Here is a 20,869-nt window from a genome sequence, read left to right as displayed (position 1 = left end):
AGGTCTAACAGGGGCAGATAAATGTGCAAAAGGAGGACCAGATGCCCATTACAGGAAGTAGGAGATACCTTAGCACTCTGAGCCTGATATGCTGCAAGAAGGGACATCTGACAGATTTCAGACACACAAACATACAAGTGAAGATTGCCTACAGGAAATGTAACATCCTCTCTCATCTAATCTTACAATTCTTTTCTCCAAGCAACACTGCTGGAGTATACTGTCCATTCTCTTTATTCCGTACTTCTCTACTCCTAACTGATAGAAAGCAGCTGTACTGAGATCTGAGTACCTCAGGCGAATGGAATCACAATGCTGATAGCTAGGATTGTGGGTGGGTGGATGTAATGGAAAAGGGAGGACTCCAAGAAACTACTTCCAGTGCGTAACCTTCTCATCTACCCAGTGGCACCTGATGCCCAAACTAAGTGGTGGAGCTGCAAGTAGAAAAATTTCCTCCCTGCAGGCTGATCGTACTTTCTAAGTGTAAAAACTGGAATTCTAGTTGGGTTTTGTTCGAGGGAAGCATTTTGCTGGGGTGGGGGAAAGGAAGACTAGTTAGGAAGTGGAAACAAAGAGGTGATTTTAGATGAACACTTTACTATAAAGAAAAAGAGTAGGAGAAAATGGTGATTGTCCCTCTGTTACTCCTGTACGGAGTCCCACCCTCTCCCATCCAGTCTAGCTCTGTCAGTACCATTCCTCACACATGCATGTTCAGCCCCATCTATTCCTATCCTGGCTCAGAACCACCACCACCCCAAGCAACCTCATCTCCCTACCTTTTCCTGCCTAATACCTACCCTTTCAAACACTCTTGTATCCCTGCCACCAGGCTGAGAATCCCTCCACTTCTTACCCCTGACACTTCCCCATCAGAAACATCCCACCTCTGAACTCATTCCCACCTGATATCACCAACTCACAAAGATGTACCCTCACAGGCTGCTAACACCAGGCTGCTAACGTCAGCCCCAGTTCAGATTCCCCTCTAAATGAGGGAGAGAAAGACTAGAAGCAGGGCTTTCCTTAGGCATACGCAGCGTATGCGGCTGTGTAGGGCACCCAAAAATTTGGGGCACCACCGGAACAGCAGGTAAGAGTGGGTTGGGTCCCTCACACCCAGCATGCACTGCAGTCTCCTTAGGAAGGGGCCATATTCACAGAGCCGAATGCGCCGGCACTACACATTCTGCATGAGGAAGGAGGTATAGGGGTCTCTGCGGGGAACTGTGACCCTCCACCCCATGAGGCGGGCCAGGCGGTTCGGTATCCTTTGCTGCCTCCTCCCTCCGCCCCACCCCCAGGCTGCTGCAGTGTCTGCTGCGTGCGAAGCTAGGTGTGTGTCAGCAATGGGGGCGTTCTTCTGCGGGTCTGCAGGTGGGGGTGGTGGCTGTGCCTCAAGTTGGCCATAGGCGCACCAGTTTAATCATACTGCATGAGGCCCCATAAATCCTAAAGACGGCCATGACTAGACGCTTGGGGCCCGTGAAGAGTTCTCTATTCTCTGTGGGACTGATCTGAGCTAGCTCTGTAGAAGCCTGTTCCTGTTCTGTGCCTCCTCATGGACTCTGGAGGCAGCAGGAAACCCTATGTTCTTTCTACGGGTTAACCTGAGTTAGCCCCACAAAGGCCTGTACCAGACCTCTAGTCAGAAGCTGATACGACACTTGAGCGGGCCTTTCCGGCAGCAAAGGTCTGCGGCAACGCTTTGGTAAGAAGCCCAGTGCCACTGAATGAACTTCCGATTTAGCATGAATACTAGTCGGTATTGTAAGGAGCACAGCTGGCTCCCAGCCTCATTGCCAAGCAACCCACCAAGCTCAGCTGGGCCCAGTGTGCCTTCTCCAAATGGCTGTCCCCCCGATTGGCAAAGGGGCCTGCAGCCTAGTACTTCAGCCTTGCACCCACAGCAGCACAGTGGCTGCCCAGTGCATACCAGGCCTGCTGCTGTGCTTGCCCTGATCCTGCTTCCAACCCCTTCCTCCAGCCTGCTTCCAGTCCCATTCCAGCCTTGACTCCTGTCTGCTCCAGTTCAACTCCAGTCTAGTCTTTGCACCGTGCCCAGCTCCTGATTCTGACTTTAGTTCTGACCATTGTCTTGGCTCCTCGACCCTGACTCTGGCTTACCCTTTGGCTTGGTGTTCCCATTCCTGTCTCCAGTTCTGATCTTTGGCTTGGCTCTGTCATGTACTTCTTATGCACCGTGCCACCAAGTGGCGGAACAGTATAATACAGATTAGCATTCCGCTACAGGCTCCTCCACGCTGACTCTGGCTTTACCCGCAGCCCAGTACCTGACTCCTGGATCTATGCCCACCATTACGCTGAATTGTCACCACAACTACTAGACAATGTCCTGCTCCACCCACTAGATAGGCTGCCCACTCCCCAGCAGTTTATACATATCCTATCTTAATCCATGCATTAACTCTGTGCATGCATAATATATATTGCAAAAAAATATTTTTGGCAACACTATACATTAAGGCCAACATTTTCAAACTTTGGACCTGCAAATTAGGCACCTAACTCCACTTTAGGCACCCAAAACAGTTCTGATTTGAGGCATTGCTAAGCATCTGCAGCTTCCTTAGAGGTCCAGGAGTTGTGGATGCTCAACTCCTTCCTCAAACAGGCACCGAAAATAAGTGGTTTTAACTTCCCAAGTGCAGACGTATTGCCTTCATCAACTTGCTAACATGTATTAGCAGAAACAGATTATGTCATCACAGTTTTCTGTCACATTGGTGGACTTTAGATAATATAGCACTGAGTAGTATTTTGTTCAATTGCCACTAGATAGCAGTGTCATACTATAATCTATTTACTTGGTCTTAAATATAAAACTTCTAGTTTCATGCTAAGAATGACATCCATTTCTTAGTATCAAAATAAACCCTCTTATAGCTGCCTTTGTGGTGGTACAATACTTCAACTCTGTTTTACCTGCTGAGCTCCAGAGCTTGCTGAAAAGATTGCTTACCTAAATACACTGTAAATGCCCTAGTACTGCAGTCATCACTCAGGGAACGTCTACACTGCTGCTTAAGTCAAAATAACTTATGTCACTCAGGGGTGTGAAAAAGCTTTCTCTCCCTGCCCCCAAGCAACACAACTTTCACACTGTCCACACCAGCACTATGTTGGCGGGAGACACTTTCCCGCTGACATAGCTTCTGCTTCTCGCCGAGATGGAGTAATTATACCAACGTGAGAGCATGCCTCTTCACCAGACGTGCTATAGCACAACTACATCGGTCCAGCTAACTGACCTAACCTCCATCACAGGATGCTCCTCTCATTGCTAGTCTGGCATAGGGTGACCAGACGTCCCAATTTTATCGGGACTGTCCTGGTATTTACTTGTTTGTCTCGTGTCCCAACCAAACATCGGTCGGGCCGCAAATTGTCCCAATATTTTGCATTATGGCACACAGCTGGAGGGGGCTCATGCCTCCAACTCAGCCTCAGTCCCGCTGTTGCACTCTATCACTTCTCTCTCTCTCTCTTTGCTCTGCAGTCCCTCTCCTCCAGGAACTGCAGCATCTTCTTCATGACTCATCGCTCTGGCCAGGTCACTCAGCATTCTCCCCTTCCAGGGTTTATCAAAGTCCTTTCTTCTTAGGCAGTCTTCCTCTTCACTTCCCCAGCTGCCACTTCTTCAATGGCTAGGAAGAGAGCCAAGGCCCACCCACTGCTTCCTACAACTCTTGGTCATTCCCCCCACCCCCTCTGTCTGAGTGTACCAGCTTCAAAACCTCCTCCCCCATCTTCCCAGGGAGTGACTGCTGCGAATTTCCTGCCTTAATAGCCCCAACCCACTTTGTTCCTCCTTAGGTGCCTCCCTCACTCAGTCAGGGGATTACTTAGCCACCTGATTTCTCTCAGCTGAGGCCTCTTGGGTTAATTAGCCCCTTCTTTGTCTTCATTAACGCTTTCAGGGAAGTGGGGGAGAATACCCCATCATACCTCCAGTGTAGCCAGCACTATGTTGGCGGGAGAACTTCTCCCACTGACATAGCTACCGCCTCTCAGTGGGGTGGACTAACTATGCCAATGGGAGAAGCCCTCCCATCAGCATAAAATCATCTTAACTGAAGCACTACAGTGGCACGCTGCTGTAATGCTGTACATGAAGACAAGCCCTTGGGTTTTGGACCAAGGGGTGAACAAATTCCAGATTCAAGAGGCCTTCTACTGAATGCTGTGGCCCAACACCTATCTGTACAGAACTAGAGACTATCAGTTCAAGGGCTCTCGCTGTGGAGTTAAACCATGAGGAGGCCTATAAATACACAGGCCCTAAACCGTACCTAGCTTGATAGATCAAAACTAACACTTCAAATAGCATCTGGGAACAAAGCAGGAGTTAGGGCAGTCCCCAAGAAGTACTGCTATGTAAATGGTCCACTGTTTGCTGTAAAAGCAGGTGATTTCTGAGGGTCTATCTTCACTACAGCACTCTTCCAGATGATCAGCACCCAGGTTAGTTTAGCCTGGTATGAGTAGACACACTGCAAAGCACTACCAGAGTTACTGTGTCTTCACTGGTGCTGCATTCCCCCATGTAAACAACGAGGAGTCCGGTGGGAACTTAAAGACTAACAGCTTTATTTCTAGGATAAAAAACCCACTTCTTCACCCCTCTGATGCTTATTCCCCCATGTGTGTCACTGGACTTCTGGGAGCATAGCCTGTAATTCTTTGTGCTGCAGTCACCCAAGCTGCTGTATGATTTTTTCCCAGCGAATTGTGGATAATTTATCTGTCCTTCTGGGCACATGAAGGAATTGTGGGAAGGCCTTGGAGAACTATCAACACTCAAATGATTTAGCCTGCATCCTCACTGCAGTGAGGGTGGGTTACCACTCCAAATGAAAGTGGAACTTGGGTTCTAACCTACAGCATATCTGCATGCCAGATAGCCTAAACTGAAAATCCTCTAACTCTGGTAAGAACTATATGTGTGGCTGGGAGGGGAATTAGAGGCAAAACCTGGGTAAGAGCCCAGACCCCTTGCAATGAAGACATACTGAGGGGCTTGTAATGGTCAATTCAAGTAGCGTGCATTGCCAAAGTCTAGTCCAAAGATAACACAGACATAGATTATATCTAAAAGAAATATCACAAACTCAATAGGAATGTACGAAGACATGGGAAGCTCTCTTTGTCTCGAAGCAGCTGAGGACCCAACAGGATGCAGAAGGAGATCTACTGGTACAGTCTTCAAGTAATCTCAGAGCCAGAACCAGATAAAAAAGGTCAATTAAATTATAGCTCCAAGGTATTGCAAAAATGTATAAAGATTTGCATGGAAATCTTCCCTTACAAAAAATATGGAGAACAATAATTGACCTATATGCCAGGTGGCTCAGAGACCAGAAACAACAGTTCTGGAAGATGATTAGACTAGAAATCCTCCTGTCATAAACAATACTAGGTAAGGATCTGGACTTTCTTCTGTAGCTTTAAGTTATGATTTGACCATTTGCTTAGATCTCTTCTCTGGTATCTATTGCGTGGATTAAATATACTGTTACCCTCTTTTTGACCCAAACATTTAGCTAATTTGAGGGGTCTTGCAGGTTGTTTCCATTAGGAGGAGGAATTGATGATGGAGTCAGTTATTTCTTAGATGCAATCCTTTATATACAAAACACAGGAGGAATCAAACAGCAGGAAACAGTTTCTTTGCTGACATTTCTAAGGCTCCTTCAACTTGTACTCTACCCAAAAAGTTATTTCTAGGCTTTTTCTCAGCCATATTACCAGGGCTTCTCTGGCAGTTTCTGGGTATGTCCACACAGCAAAGAAATATCCACAGCCGACTTGTGCCACCTTACTCAGGCTTGCAGGGCTCGGGCTGTGGGGAAGGCTGTTTCACTGCTACGTAGACTTCCTGGCTCTGGCTGGAGCCCGAGTTCTGCGACCCTCCCACCCTCAGCCTGAGCCCCACAAGCCCAGTTGGCTCTTTTTCCTTTGCTGTGTAGACCTATCCTTTGGGGCTTTGCTCCTTCTCTGTCTGCTTCTGTGATGTAGCTGCCCTTTCTCTCATACACACCTGGCTGCAGCCAAAATCAGTTTCCCTCCCTGCATTTCCATTCAGCCCACTGTGAAACCTCTCTTCCCACAGAGCCCAATTTCTGAGGAGCTTTACCTGTGGCCCTTGTTTTATGTGCTGTCTCCCATTGTTTCAGCTATCTCTAAAGAAAGGGCCATTTAATTATTCCCTCGATTATCCTGACTGGATGATGGCTTTTAATCCTGCCAGCATCTCCCAACCCCCAACATAACAGTATTATGCGGGTAATCCTCTGTTTGTAGCACTTGTTGCATGTAGGTTAAACTCAGGAAGCTCCCAATCATTTTAACAAATGCTGCTGCCCTATCAATACGTGCAGCACCCCCCCCAGCAAAGCACAGCAAATGATTCATTGGGAGACAGACATGTTTTTATTAAAGAAAAATAACCAGAGAAGTTGCGTCTCATATTTACATAAAAAACTTCATCTGAAGTTTGAGGCAAAATTTGGGCTGATGAATGATAATGAAAGGAGCTTGATGCTCCTGCTGATGTCTCAGACCAGAACTGCTGAAACAGCTCATTGTCTATGGCCTACTTAATCTCTTTCCTTTCTCTACTGTACTTTTGCTGACAAAGGTGCTACTTAAATCCAGCTGTGATGGTTTATTGGTGGATCCCTGAGAACTGTGCTAAAATCACTCTTACCATCTACCACTTAGAGGGACATAACCAGCCTTGGATCTAAGGTCTAAACCTGTAAGAAAAATAAGGCAAGTCAAAGAACAGTTTTAATAAAAAACCTCTTCTGGTCCCCATCACCACAGTATTGCTATAAAAGTGGGTAATGGCTGCCCATTAAGGGTCATTGACATAGTCACCCCAGAGCAACACTCCCCACAGAAAGTGGCGAGCCCATACAAACACATACAGTACAGAGGCAACCTAAGGTTAGAGGCCCAGGTTCTCCTGGTCAGTGTACAGCTATAGCAGAGGGGAGGGGCTAGTTCCATGTGTGTTTAAGCAGTTGGCACGAGGAATCAGGGGCTGGAGAGAAGCAGACAGTTTCTGACTTGTGGATCCCTGGGGGAGAGGGAGGAGACAGAGCCATCTTTTGGAACAGGAAAGAAGTGCAGGGTCAGAGATTTTCGTCAAAGTGGGGTTCCCTGTGCACTGTTTGTTACCACCCCTGCTTCAAAAAGCAGGACTCACGCTTCTGTAAATAAACCGAATACATGAAGAAACGCCAGCTTCGTCACAAATTTCTGTTCTGAACGGAAGTCTGACCTGGGAGACCTGCTGCTACTCTCCAGAGGATCAGTGGTATTTAAGTGCATACTTCTGGCTTTCCCACTTCTGTGAGCTGGGGGGAAGAAACTGACAAAAGCCTGCCTGTGTATTACGATAGCATGAGCCAGCTTTTGGCAAAGTGAGATTCTTCCCTGTCTGTGTCAACAATGGACACCACCCACAGGCTACTCACCAGCTTGACGTGTTTCTCCCAGCACAAACACAATGGGGACACAAGTTCAAGTGTCTGCTTTAATCTTTTATTTTTACAGTGGCTCCGTCTTTCAAAAGCAGGTAGCTGGCCATTTGGCCCCACTGCCGTTGGCACAGAATGACTGGACTCCTCCTTGCCAGCGTTGTGCATTCAGAAATGCACCTACTAACCCAGCAGAGAGGTGTAAACATATGCTGGGTATTGCTGTGCTCACCAGCAGACAGGGGTTTGACTCCAGTTTATGCAATGAATATATCCTGCTGCACTTAATCTGCATGCTTCCCTCTAACAAACCTGATTCCTAAGGCTGGGGTCTACTACTACAAAGAAGTGGGAGGCACAAGGGCTGACAATATCCCCTCTAACTTTCCTCATTCAAACAGAAAAGAAGTGAAATATTTAGTCTGTAGGAAGGATTAGAGTGGTGACTGTCAGGGACAGCTGGAACATATATAGTATATCATTTCTTTTTTGTGAGACTGAGTTCTTCTGCTTGCTGTGGGAATGCTGTGGAAGCATGTTACATTTTGCTGAGTAAGTGTGGCACTAGCTCCTCATGTAAACAAGGATCAGTCACCAGATGAGCAAAAAAGGCATGGCACTGGCTGTCTTCTGCATGCATCCCTACCTCTATCCAGTGAGGGGAGTTAGTAATTAAACAAGGATGCAGCTTTGTAATTAGACACTTCAAAAATTGTTCTAATACAGCTCAGTTTAGATGTGTACACGTGGAATATGAGATACATTATGGCTATTCTAAAACACTTTATTCGCTACATAACTTCTAGATGTTGCCAAATGGGATTTTATTTACGTATTTATTTTTGATAACTCACCTTTAGGGAAATGTACCTGCCTTGGATACTCAGCTATGGTCATTGAGTCCCTTCCTAGTCAGTTAAGAGTCTGGAATAACACAGCAATGCTGCAGCTTTGCAGAGGATATGAAGAAGATTAAGGAGGAGGACAATGGAAAGATGCAGTTGAGGGTGTGGGAGCAAAAATGTTCCTATCAGGCCACTTATCAGCTAGACACCTGGTTTTAGACAACTGCCACATGGATCTTTTCTCTGAATCTGTGGGAGATGGCTGAATCTGTTCATGTTAAATATAAGCCTGGGGTGGCTAATAAGGTATCTTCCATCCATGATTAAATCATGGGTAAAGCTCTTGACTTTGTTTATGTAACTAACCCTTTGTTAGTTTCAACTTTCTCCAGACTTGCTCTATGTAGCATGAGTTGAGAGAATCTCTGAGGTGGCTAAGCCTGCTTTCCAACTCCAGATACAGGAGCCGAATCTGACTTTGACATGATTTATTTTTATCCTGTTATTTCTGAGATTTAGGTAGGGTTAAAGATAAGAATAATTGTGGCGAGGTGTGAGCTGAATTACTTTTCTCAAACAGCACTGGTTTCCTATTTGCTCATTGGTGAAGTTCCAGGGGGTTAGATATTGCTCTATGGAGTTCTATATGGTCACCGGAGAGACCACATCCGCCCCATCCTACTGCAGCTGAGATCAGCTGAGCCAACTGTGCCAACAAGTCCACAGATTTGAATGTCTAGGAGTTTTGGGCCCTTTGTCACAGGGCCCTTCAATAGGCATTCATTTCTTCCCCTCCACATCTGACAGATTCCTGTCAGGGTACTGATTCCTGTCAGGTTACTCTTCAGACCATTGTGGTTTCTTTTTCTCAGGCCTGTGACTGGTGGAAAGGGGAATTGGGTAAGAGTCTTGTTCCGTGGGTGTCAGCTCCTTCAAAACAATGCTCATGAGTTCAGACCTTGATACTGGATGCGTTTCATAAAAGTAAAAATAAAGTAATGCTATGAAACACTGCTGAAGAAGCATTACTCCAAACAATTTACCCGTGACATTGTTATTGTACTATTTACTATTTAAATCAATTTAGTAAGATCTACTAGTGCCCACTCAAGTTACCAAAACACCAACAGCACTGAAAACATTCTGACCCAGTTATTGACTTGTCTACAAGAGGAAAAAGGCCCTATGACAAAGGCCTAATAGGCTCGAGCTTTCTGTATGATTCCTTTGGATCAGGAAAAGTGAGGTAAGGTAAAACTTCACCCTTGAGTGAATTTAGTCATATGGATAAACTTGAGACCAAAATTTCATAGGAAACCTGCATGCACAGGATACATTTTCATCCTGGCTAGTGTCAGCAAAAATACAGAAAGTCGTTCTTAAAAGCAGATGGATAATTTTGGCCCAGTTTTCTCGTAAGTGGTGTGATGGCTGGCCACATCTATAAAACAGGCTTTCTTAATATTCTGATGTATTGCATATGATAAAAGAGAAGTAATCTATTAGTCATTTAAACATTTATTAAAACCAGACTAACTCTCCTTCCAAGGGAAGCAGCAAAATGTTTCCCACTTTGAGTCAAAGCATCACTCACTATTCTCTCTCTGTTGCAACCTTAAACGTGGATTTGCTAGCTAGGATAAATTCGTTTGTCTTTGAAAAAACAAAACAAGAAACCAAAACAAACTGTAACTCTTCTTTAATCTATTGGTGCCTCCACACACCTACCTACACATTAGTATATTCCAAGGACCAGGCTTACATAATGTTGCTGGAGACTGTTTAGTGTTGTGGAGAGATTTTAGTTGAAATGAGGCTTGCTTTCCTCTCCTCCCCTCCCCTTTCAGAATAACCAAACAGCTACAGGGACTTCACCCTTGTTGCAAATCATTGTGGTTTTAAAAAAAGTGGCCTCTGTACCACTGATGAATGATACTGAAACTCACTTCAAGCAACTAGCAAGGAACTAGCAAATACTAGTTTCTTAGGACAAAATTCTCAAAAACACCTAAGTGATTTAGGAGCTTAAGCCATGACTGAGTTATAAGGAACTGAATTAAGTGAGCCAACTTTATCATCATCATTGTGGTATGATTTTAGGTTTGTTTTAGCCTTGACCTGTTTTCTTGTGTTTCCTCCCCTTAAACCTCATGGGCTCCTAAGTCACATAGATGCTTTTGAGAAGTCTACCATCAGTAGAAATGCTGCATTAACTTGAAACTGAACAAAAATGTTCTGCATGGGAATTTCTGAAGTAGTTTGTTAAGGATTGTCCCTTGGTGTGGTCTCTAGTATTGCTGAATTCCCAGCACATACACACACCCCATCACCCATATGACACACCTATATGGATAAGTATAACTATGCTTTATTTGTACTGCAGGATCTCTCTCTCATTTGTATGTCTGTTGAACATACACATAGGCAATGGAAGTGATCACTCACAAAGATCAAACTTACGCAACAGTTCCAGTTAATAAATCTAATTTAAAAACAAACAAAATATAGCTTGTAATGTTCAGGGGAGAACCAAAACATCCTGCATACGTTGAATATCTAACTAAACTCAGTGATACTACTACTCTAGTAAGGCAAATAGGATTTGGCCCTCTATCCACAGACAAGATACTCAAAATACTACAGAGGTGGGGGGGTGGAAAAGCACAGAGACATGACCGAAACTTCTGATTGCATCCATGTGGTCAGAGACTAAAGACAAAAAAATCTAGGGCTTTCGGTGGTTTAGAGATTTCCAGACAAAGATCTGGCAGATTTCAGGAGAAACTAACCGAGCAGCACACTGAAATCCCACAGGTTCACTGTTCCTTATGACTACAGCCTCCATGTAGACAATACAAGGATGCCATAATTTCCAAACTCCTCCCCTGTATGAAAACCACGGAATTCATGCAAACCATTTCCCGTCCCACGTATTCAATTAGACACACTCTGCACCTGACATTTAGTCTGGGTGGAGACACAGCAACGGACACTCACCCAGGCAAAGATTATGGCCTTCCTTTTCCTCTACCAGGCAAAGGAAGCAACAAAGCTGGTTCAGCCAAGAACTGCTTCATCCCACATATTTTCAGCACACCTTCGACAGGCCAACTATTCACGTACAAGGCTTCTACTTGCTCATAAACACTATAATTTCCCAGTGACTATCGCTACCAATGCCTGTCCCTGAGACAGCCTCTCTCCTGAACTGGCTGGAAAGATCAAGGGGGTTCACAAATGAACTATACTGAATGAAGTGGATAAGAAGTAGACTAGAATGTGGTTGGTGTAAATATGTTTGGAATCTATCTGCCAAGATTACCAACTACTTACAGGACTATGCCACTGCTATAATGGAAGGAGAGAGAGCCTTCTACTCCATTGTCATCACAGCTTCAAAATCATAGCCAGCAAAATTATTCTGTGTAGGGAAGCAGTGAGTAAATTGAGACTGTGATGCAGGCACTAGACTAGACTACTGACTAATGTAAACCATTTTCATCATATTCTGCAGAAAATCTTAACCACAAAAGTGAGGAACTCTGTAAGGCAGTTAAACTCTAATCACCCCTGCTGGAGTTGGGTCCTAGCACATACACACACAGGTGAAAGCCTTTAAGACTAAGTAAGCCACCACCTGGCTGGTGAAAGCCAGTGAAGAACTATGTCCATCACTACTTTCAAATTATCAGCATCTCCTTCAGAGAAGTGAACCTGCCAACCTCCCTGGAAAAAGTCTTCTCTAGCCTCAAAAAGCTAACAATCAATGCATATGACCTCTGCAACAACCACCTTGTTCTTAATTTCCCATCCTTAAGCAAAATCATTTACAAAGTTGTGACAACAAAACTCTGTGCCACCTGCCAACCTCCTGAATACTTCACAATCAGGCTTCAGACCAGGACACAGCCTGCACCTGCTACAATACACTGAAAGTTGAAGGTCACAACTCAGTGCTAATATTGAGAGGGGAGGGACTGACAAGAACACACCAGCCCTGAGCTCCAATCTCTCCACTGGCTCACAAGGGGCTTCCAGGACTAGTTCAAGGCCTTAGTACTCATCTTCAAGGCTATCGGCTGGTCAGGACCAACCTAGCAATATCTTCTTCTTATCTCTTTATCTAGGGCTGGGTTGTCACGCAAGCATCTGTCATCCATCTGAGGCAGCACCAAGGTCCACCTGCTTTCCATCTTCTCTGATGCAGGCCATCCTTCACTTCATTGGCTTTCCTCGGGGTCTCTTTCCAACCACCCTCTCCTGCCCTGCTATCTTCACGGGGTACTCTTCATTTATCCTCTTTATGTGTCTGAACCAGCGAAGCTGCACTTCCTGGATTTGGTCGGTCACACTACAGACATTGACTTCCATTCTAACGCTTTCATTTCAAACTCTGACCCTTGGTGTAACTCTGCTTATTGCTCAAAGACATCTCATCTCAAATACCTGTAAGCTTTGAACCTGCTGTCTCTCTGCTGCCCATGCTTATGAACCATATAGCCTTGAGAGACACACCACTGTTCAGTACAGTTGGGCTTAGTCTCAGTGGCATACACTTGTCATACACAACACCCGAGATGTTATTCCACACTCTTCCAGCACACCCTAGTATGGACTGTATTTCATACAAGCTCGCTGTTTTCCATAGCCCACCTGCCAAGGTATTTGAACTGGTCAGCCTGGTTCAGTCACGCCCCATTATTCTCTATATCCAGTTTCCCGATGACACCTCTATTGACCCACATATCTTCAGTCTTAGTCATGTTCATTTTCACTCCAGGCCTGCTTAGCTGGTCATACCACTATTTACTATTTCATCTAGATCAGGGGTAGGCAACCTATGGCACAGATGCCGAAGGCAGCACATGAGCTGATTTTCAGTGGCACTCACACTGCCCGGGTCCTGGCCACCGGTCCGGGGGGCTCTGCATTTTAATTTAATTTTAAATGAAGCTTCTTAAACATTTTGAAAACCTTATTTACTTTACATACAACAATAGTTTAGTTATATATTATAGACTTATAGAAAGAGACCTTGTTATCAGTAGCTACCGATGTGGTGAGCTGCTCTTGTTCGATTATGATAACAGTCGGCTGCATGCGTATCTTACTACACTTCTGAAAAGGTTAAAATGTATTACTGGCAAGCGAAACCTTAAATCAGAGTGAATAAATGAAGATTCGGCACAGCACTGCCGAAAGGTTGCCTACCCCAATCTAGATCTTCTTTTGAGGACATTCTTATCACCATGTGTGACCCAAGGACCTCTTGGTACACACTGGCAGAGGGCACCTGGGTGCACAGGGTTACAGGGATCCTGTGGGTCTGACCTCCATAGTTTGTCAAAAGGTGTCAGGTAAAGTCTCTAATGAAAGCCTGTGTCCCACTGATCATCATAATCATTGTGAAATGTATGTAAGGAGTCGCATGTGTATATATGCTGAAAATTATGCTCTTAAAGTCTGTAAGTTGGGATTGGTCAGCAGAAGGTGATAAGCAGGTTTCTGTTAGGCTATATGTAAATGGAGTATTGTATATGTCACAATGAATGCCTGTTTACTGTCTGAGCAAAATACTAATCAAGTGATTGCAGTCTCCAGGGAAGATCATATACAGGAAAAAACAAAAAGAACAGGAGTACTTGTGGCACCTTAGAGACTAATAAATTAATTTGAGCATAAGCTTTCGTGGGCTACAGCCCACTTCTTTGGATGCATAGAATGGAACATATATTGAGGAGATATACATACACATACAGAGAGCATGAAAAAGTGGGAGTTGTCTTACCAACCCTGAGAGGCCAATTAAGTAAGAGAAAAAAACTTTTGAAGTGATAATCAAGATAGCCCAGTACCGACAGTTTGATAAGAAGGGTGAGAATACTTACAAGGAGAGATAGATTCAATGTTTGTAATGGCTCAGCCATTCCAAGTCCCTATTTAAGCCTAAATTGATTGTATCTAGTTTGCATATCAATTCCAGCTCAGCAGTTTCTCCTTGGAGTCTGTTTTTGAAGCTTTTATATTGCCACACGCAGGTCTGTCATTGAATGACCAGACAGATGAAAGTGTTCTTCTACTGGTTTTTGAGTGTTATGATTTCTGATGTCAGATTTGTGTCCATTTATTCTTTTGCGTAGAGACTGTCCGGTTTGGCCAATGTATATGGCAGAGGGGCATTGCTGGCGCATGATGGCATATATCACATTGGTAGATGTGCAGGTGAATGAGCCCCTGATGGTATGGCTGATGTGATTAGGTCCTATGAAAAAACAAGCACCAGGAGGTACCCTGTTTACAAGTAAAAGTAAAGGATGGTTGAAACTATAGCTAAGGGTGCAGACGTACACACAGGTATCCTTCACCTAGAGGCAAGCTGTCAGCTCAAGCTGTAATGACAACATGTCATCTATGACTCACCAAGGCAGCTGCATGTCGCTGGGTCAGTTCTGCTCACAAAACTCAGAACCAAGAATCTGAAAGTTGGGGACAAATTGCTGCCCGCTGAGTGGTCTTTGCAGTGATGAGAGCTTCCAGAGGAGCTCAGACTAAGCCAGCATCTGATCACTTTCAAGGCAGGGTGCACAGACCCTTCCTCTCTTTCCCACCATAACCAAACTCATAGGAGTGTGTGAGTGAATATACTTCTAGGGCACTGTTTGTTTGTTTTTGGAAACTGAGGTATGCATACCAATGGAGAGACTCAAGCTCTTGCCAGGGGTATGTAAGAAAAATCCTGGACAACACTTGGCAGTCTAATCACGTTTTTTATAACCAGATGGGGGTATACACTAGACTACTTTATTTGGAAAGGGGTACCTGGTCTGAAAAATTTGAAAACCACTGCCCTTGGGAACCTCTGTATCGGGGAAGAGCAGGAGACTCCTGAAGCCCAGGGATGCTGGAACAATTTTCATAACAGGGATGTTGAGAGCCATTGAACTAAACCGTAAACCCTGTATATATATGATGGAAACCACTTCAAGCCAGGGGCTGCAGCACCCCCTAGTTCCAGCTTCTATGTTGAAGTCCACTAGATACCTGATCAGTTAATTTGATAGGGAAGCACACAGAGGCTACAGGGATGGTCGCTATCAAAGGGATAGATGAATATTTCATTTCCAAACCGGGAGAGCGACGCTTCATTTCACTCAAAGAGAGACAGAGCCCTAGCCCTCTCTTCCGGTCCAATGCGACACCTCCAGGGCTCCGGTTTGTGGTCAGCGTTGCTGGCAGCTCGTTGCAAGACAGGGGGGCTTCCAGTGCCCCGCTTGTCGCCACTCAGTGCCCTGCGGTTTGGGAGGGAGGCGGCAATTGCTGTGTATCAAGCCCACACCCTGCTTAGCGTGCGGATCAATGCAGCGAAATTCGCAGCCGCCCCGCCCCAATCCGCAGCAGGTTCCTTCTCCGAATGTTGTGCTGGCAGCTCGAACCGGCTTCCCCGTGTGTGTGTGTGTGTGTTTGTCAGCGCCCTGCCTATCCCAGTGCCAGGCCGCCTGCTCCGGGGTGATTAAACAGCAGGGACACTATTGCACCAGAGTGTGGGCGTGGGGCGTGGGAGAACTCGCTCTGCCCGCCGGAGCTGCTAGAATAACCGGCGGCGTGTCAGTATCAGGGTGGGTGTGGGTATTTTGCACACGCTTGTTTTTGTTTATCCTTGTCCTCTCGGCCCCGTCACGTGCTCTGTGTGTTGCATTGTGTTTTCTGTGGGGTGGGAGGGGAGGGGAGGGGATGGGGGGAGCTGCCTGTGTCCGTGATCAATGTTGTGACTTCCTTCTTGCGCTGTAGCAGCATTGGAAACACAGCTGAAGGAAACCGATTGCTGCTAGTTTCAAATTGGCTGGGAAGGAACAATACACAACCACAGACACACACACACACTGGATTCTGTGTCGCTTCTCTTTGAGAGGGGGGGAAGATGAGCTCGGGGGACGTTGTTTGCACTGGCTGGCTCATCAAATCACCCCCCGAAAAGAAACTGAAGAGATATGTAAGTAAAGCGACTCTCCTGATATTGTTCCATCCAAGAGCATTTTTGCATCTGTTCCGTGTCTAACTCTTACTTTGAAATGTGTCAGGGATATAAGCTTTTGTCGGGACCAAAACAATAAGAGAAAAGTTGATGGGCTTCTTAAGCAATTTAATTTTCAGTAATATTTTTGTGCCTTTTTAAAAGGAATCTTTGAGGCTCGCAAGGTCAGAATACTTAAATTGTATGTTATGCAACAGAGCTTAGGTTTAAACCACATTTCAGTTTCAGTTAATGTTGCCATAACTATAACAGTTTTGTAACAGCCACTCAGTGGTATCTTGTTCAGAAGCTAAGAAGAACCTACTGTCCCAAGGTTTTTAACTCCTTGCTTGAATTAGGGTGGCATGTTTTGCTAAAATGCTAATGTAATGGCAATGACACTTGATAATGCCAATGCCTGTGATATTCTTGTTTATCAAATTAACATTCCAGTTGCATTTAAACAGCTACACTTTTTGCCTGTCATAAAGAAGTGCAAGGAGATGCCTTTCTATAAAGTTCCAAATGGTCAAAAGGTAAAATGGACTGAACAAAACAAACCAGGATTTCCAAGCCTGGATAGCAGCAATGGCATTCTGAACAAGGGGGACCCCTTGTTTCATTTTCTATCTGTCTGCCTGTTTTTCTGAAAAAAAAAAGGGTGTGTGTACAAACATAGGAAACTGCATCACTGCAGGGCTGCAAAGGAAGGCATTCCAGGCAGAAGTAAATGACCTTTTAAAAAAAAAATTGCTTGGAACAGCACTAAACTTAAACCCATCTTGGGACATTTTGCGTGCACGTTTATGAAAATCCTTATCGAGGCGTTATTGTTCAGTCTTTTGGAACCTTGTGATGTTCCCTTAAGTAATGCACTTTACATCTATCTTGCCCCAGAGCACTTCCCTAGACTAGAAGGATGCCACCATATGTTTCTATCACAGTTTTGTAGCTATTTACATGGCTTACATCATTTGTCATATTTGCGTGAGTTTATCAGCATTTTTTTTTCCTGGGTTGCTGATGCTAGCTTTTTTGTAGTAATTTGGGGAACCACTCTGTCTTCTGAAGACTAAAATCACAGCTCTTTTGCAATGGACTTCTTTGTTTGCTCTTAGAAAAGGAGTAATTTACTGATGATAAAATTGACATCAAACTTATTCTAAGCATCAGTTTCTCCTCTCACACTATGGTAGTGCATTTAAATTTGCCTTGTTCAGTTAACATTTTCTAACTAAAATAACCCATGAAATCTGTCTTGAGAGATCAGCATATAAATAGGGAAATCTAGTTTTTTGTAGTATTTTCTTTAATAAATAGCATACTAAGACTGTTTTGCAGCAGTGTATAAACCACTGATTCATCCAGCTGGTAGGATTAGAAACTCTGTCAGTGAAACTATTTTTGATGACTCAATATTCGTAAAAAGGCAAGGAAGAGAAAACAGAATGTGACAAAGCTGGGAGTTGAAAGCCCCCATTATACAATCAAGATAATAGTCACAGCAGGGGCACTGATCAGCTCACAAAACTAGTTGCAATCTGCAAAAGCTGTCCCTAGATCTTGTACTACAATCCCCAGTGGAATTGAGTCTACATTATTCCTCAAACCTGAGCCATTAGATTAGCTGGATTTCTCTTGATTAATGTTTGTTTTCTGGTCAATGGGATAAACTAACGCCTTGTTCAGAGTAAAGCAGAAGCAAATCTGCTTTAAGTACAGCAACGATTAACATCCTTTCTTTTTTCCCCGTGCTTAGAGTGTGGGTGGTGTAATCTGAGTGGTAAAGTAATTTTTGGTAACAATAATAATAATAATTAGTTTTAGCATTTTTCATCCATAGATCTCAAAGCACTTTGGAAGAAATTTTTTTTCCTGTTATGGTTTCATCCGCACAATTTTTTGTTATAAAGACAAAAACCCCTGCGAAGAGTGACTAATTTAAATTCATTTCTGTAGGTATAATTATAAACCATTTACTGCAGAATGCTGTAGGCTGTGATTGTGGACAGAAACCATCCACTAATCCCAAAGACTTGCACCGCTCTTTGTGCCCAGTTGTCAGAATGTACACTCTGATACTGAAGCTTTCACAGATTTTAAAAATAATGTGGAAATTGTACACATGGGTCTGATGTGCCAGTCATTTGCACCAGTTTTATACTGGAGTAACTCAGCTGACTTCTTTGGTGTTGCTCCCAGTTTATACTGACCTGAGCATAGGACAAGTCCCACATAGGTTCAGGTACTCTTCCTGTTATACACACAAATGGTTCCTAATCCTGCAGCCATTGGGGAATTCTCAGTGATTTCCATGGGACAAGGAGCAAAGGTATATTGAGGGAAAGGGAATAGACCCTCAGTTTCAAACCTACGCCTTAGTGTGCTGAAACTGCAAAGACTTACAGGTGCTTAATGTTACGCATTGTGAGTAGTCCCACTGAACTCACTGGGACTACTTACAGTGTGTAAAAATTAAGCATACGTGTATGTCTTTGCAGGATAGGGACCTAAAGGTGAAAGCCTGCCGTCACTGAGGCCTGGTCTGTAGTTAAACGTTAGGTCAAAGTATCTACGGCATTCAAAGGTATGAATTTCACACCCCTGAGTGCTGTAGTTATGCCAACCTAACTCCATGTAGACACAGCTAGACCCAGCTACCATCACTTAGGAGATGGAGTACAATGACAGAAAACCCCTTTCAGTTGCTGTAGGAAGTGTCTACAACATAGGAGCTACAGTGACATAGCTACAGCACTGTAGCTGTGCCGCTGTATCACCCGTAAAGTGTAGACATGGCCTCGTGCTTGTACCCCATGAACTCAGTTAGGTTATGTGAGCATAAAGGAAGTCCGAATTTAGCAGTAAATAAGGATAAAATTATGTTGAAGCCTGTGAAAACTGAAAAACAGGTGTTGGAGTCTGTATTTTTCCTCTAATGTCTCACAAAGCTGACACTCTTAGTATTACTATTCTTAGAAGTGTCTTATCATTCCCTAACAAAGGGTGCTGTCTTACATGTGCAGGAAATGAACATGAGATTAATTACCAACATGTAACTTTCTGTAAAAACAGAGGCTAATGCTAAATGCAGAGACTTCATTAGAAACACAGGACACTTGGTTTTTTTTATAAGGAAATATTTTACCAGTATTCTAATATCCTATGCAGTATTGTACCGCTCTCTTATCGTGAAACATTAATCTTTCATCAGCCTATCTAAAGGCTCAACTGTGCAAGGAATCTCCCTGGAGACTATTTGATGTTTGCTGCAGCTCTTTGTCCCATAAATGTGACCTGCAAACTGCTGAGCTCTCATTTCCCCACTGTGTTCCATTGTGGGTTTTTCTCCTTGGTTTAATCTATATAGGTTTGGGGGGAAGGTTCTGTAAGGTGCTGGTGTAGGGTTTGATGAGGGTGGCAAGGTGCTGAGTGTTACAGTGAAAGCAGTGGTTACATACTAGGGACCATAGTTTCCTAGAATAAGAATACTAAATACACTGCTACCTCGATATGACGCTGTCCTCGGGAGCCAAAAAATCTTACTGCGTTATATTCCAACTTGCTTTGATCCGCTGGAGTGCGCAGTCCCCCCTGCCCCCGAGCGCTGCTTTACTGCCTTATATCCAAATTTGTTTTATAGCAGGTCGCGTTATATCGGGGTAGAGGTGTATCAGACTCAATTTAATTAAATTTTGATATTTCAACACTTTGGGTGAAATCTTGACCCCATAGAAGTCAATAGGATTTTTGTCATTGACTTCAGTGGGCCCAGGGGTTCCATACTGGATGAAACGGGATTATCTGGGCTTGTTTGGAGAATGGGCCCTGGATATTTAGGTCTCTTGTTGGGGTGCTTTTATTGCCCCTATTAGCACTTAATAAACACCAAATTTGGTCAAGCTTTTAACACAGGGGTGGCCAACCTGTGGCTCCAGAGCCACATACAGCTCTTCATACGTTAATATGCGGCTCCTCGTATAGGCGCTGACTCCGGGGCTGGAGCTGCTAACTTTCCAGTGTGCTGGGTGGTGCTCACTGTTCAACCCCTTGCTCTGCCCCTGGCCCTGCCCCCACTCTATCCCTTCCCCCAAGGCTCCTGCCCCGAGCCTGCCATGCCCTCAGTCCTCCAACCTCCTCCGCCAGAGCCTCCTGTGCATGCGAAACAGCTGATTGCATCAGGCAGGAGGCGCTGACTGGTGGAGCTGCTGGGAGGCGCTGGGGGCTGGAGGGCGGGAGCTGATGGGGGTCTGCTAATGTATTACTGTGGCTCTGTGGCAGTGTACATTGGTCAATTCTGGCGCCTTCTTAGGCTGGCAACCCCTGTTTTAACATCTCACAGGAGAGAGCAGTTATTGTAGAATAAACTATGGGTATGTCTTCGCTACCACCGGCAGCACTTTAACGTAGCTGTGTAGTCGCGGCACCAGCACTGGGTGAGAGCTCTCCCAGGGCTGTAAAAAACCTACCTGCACAAGGGGAGTAGCTACCAGTGCTGGGAG

At 44.7% G+C, this 20,869-nt stretch overlaps 1 protein-coding gene across 10 annotated transcripts in view; it reads left to right on the top strand.

The window, feature by feature from the left end:
* Window positions 1–7,579: 7,579 nt before the first annotated feature.
* The window catches only part of GAB3 (GRB2 associated binding protein 3), a 113,039-nt gene continuing 99,749 nt past the window's right edge, over window positions 7,580–20,869 (top strand). For 2 of the 10 annotated variants that reach the window (XM_032788217.2, XM_032788221.2), the window contains exon 1: window positions 7,580–16,346. In XM_032788217.2, coding sequence (XP_032644108.1) covers window positions 16,275–16,346 — 72 coding nt within the window. In that variant the 5' untranslated portion in view covers window positions 7,580–16,274. The remainder of the gene's footprint in view (window positions 16,347–20,869) is intronic. The other 8 variants (XM_032788218.2, XM_032788220.2, XM_075068825.1 and 5 more) reach the window with 5 other exon arrangements.

The sequence above is a fragment of the Chelonoidis abingdonii genome, chromosome 8 (assembly GCF_003597395.2).
Source record: "Chelonoidis abingdonii isolate Lonesome George chromosome 8, CheloAbing_2.0, whole genome shotgun sequence".
NCBI classification, from domain to species: Eukaryota; Metazoa; Chordata; order Testudines; family Testudinidae; genus Chelonoidis; species Chelonoidis abingdonii.
Note: the sequence above shows the minus strand (reverse complement) of the source record. Positions and strands in the feature narration are given on the sequence as shown.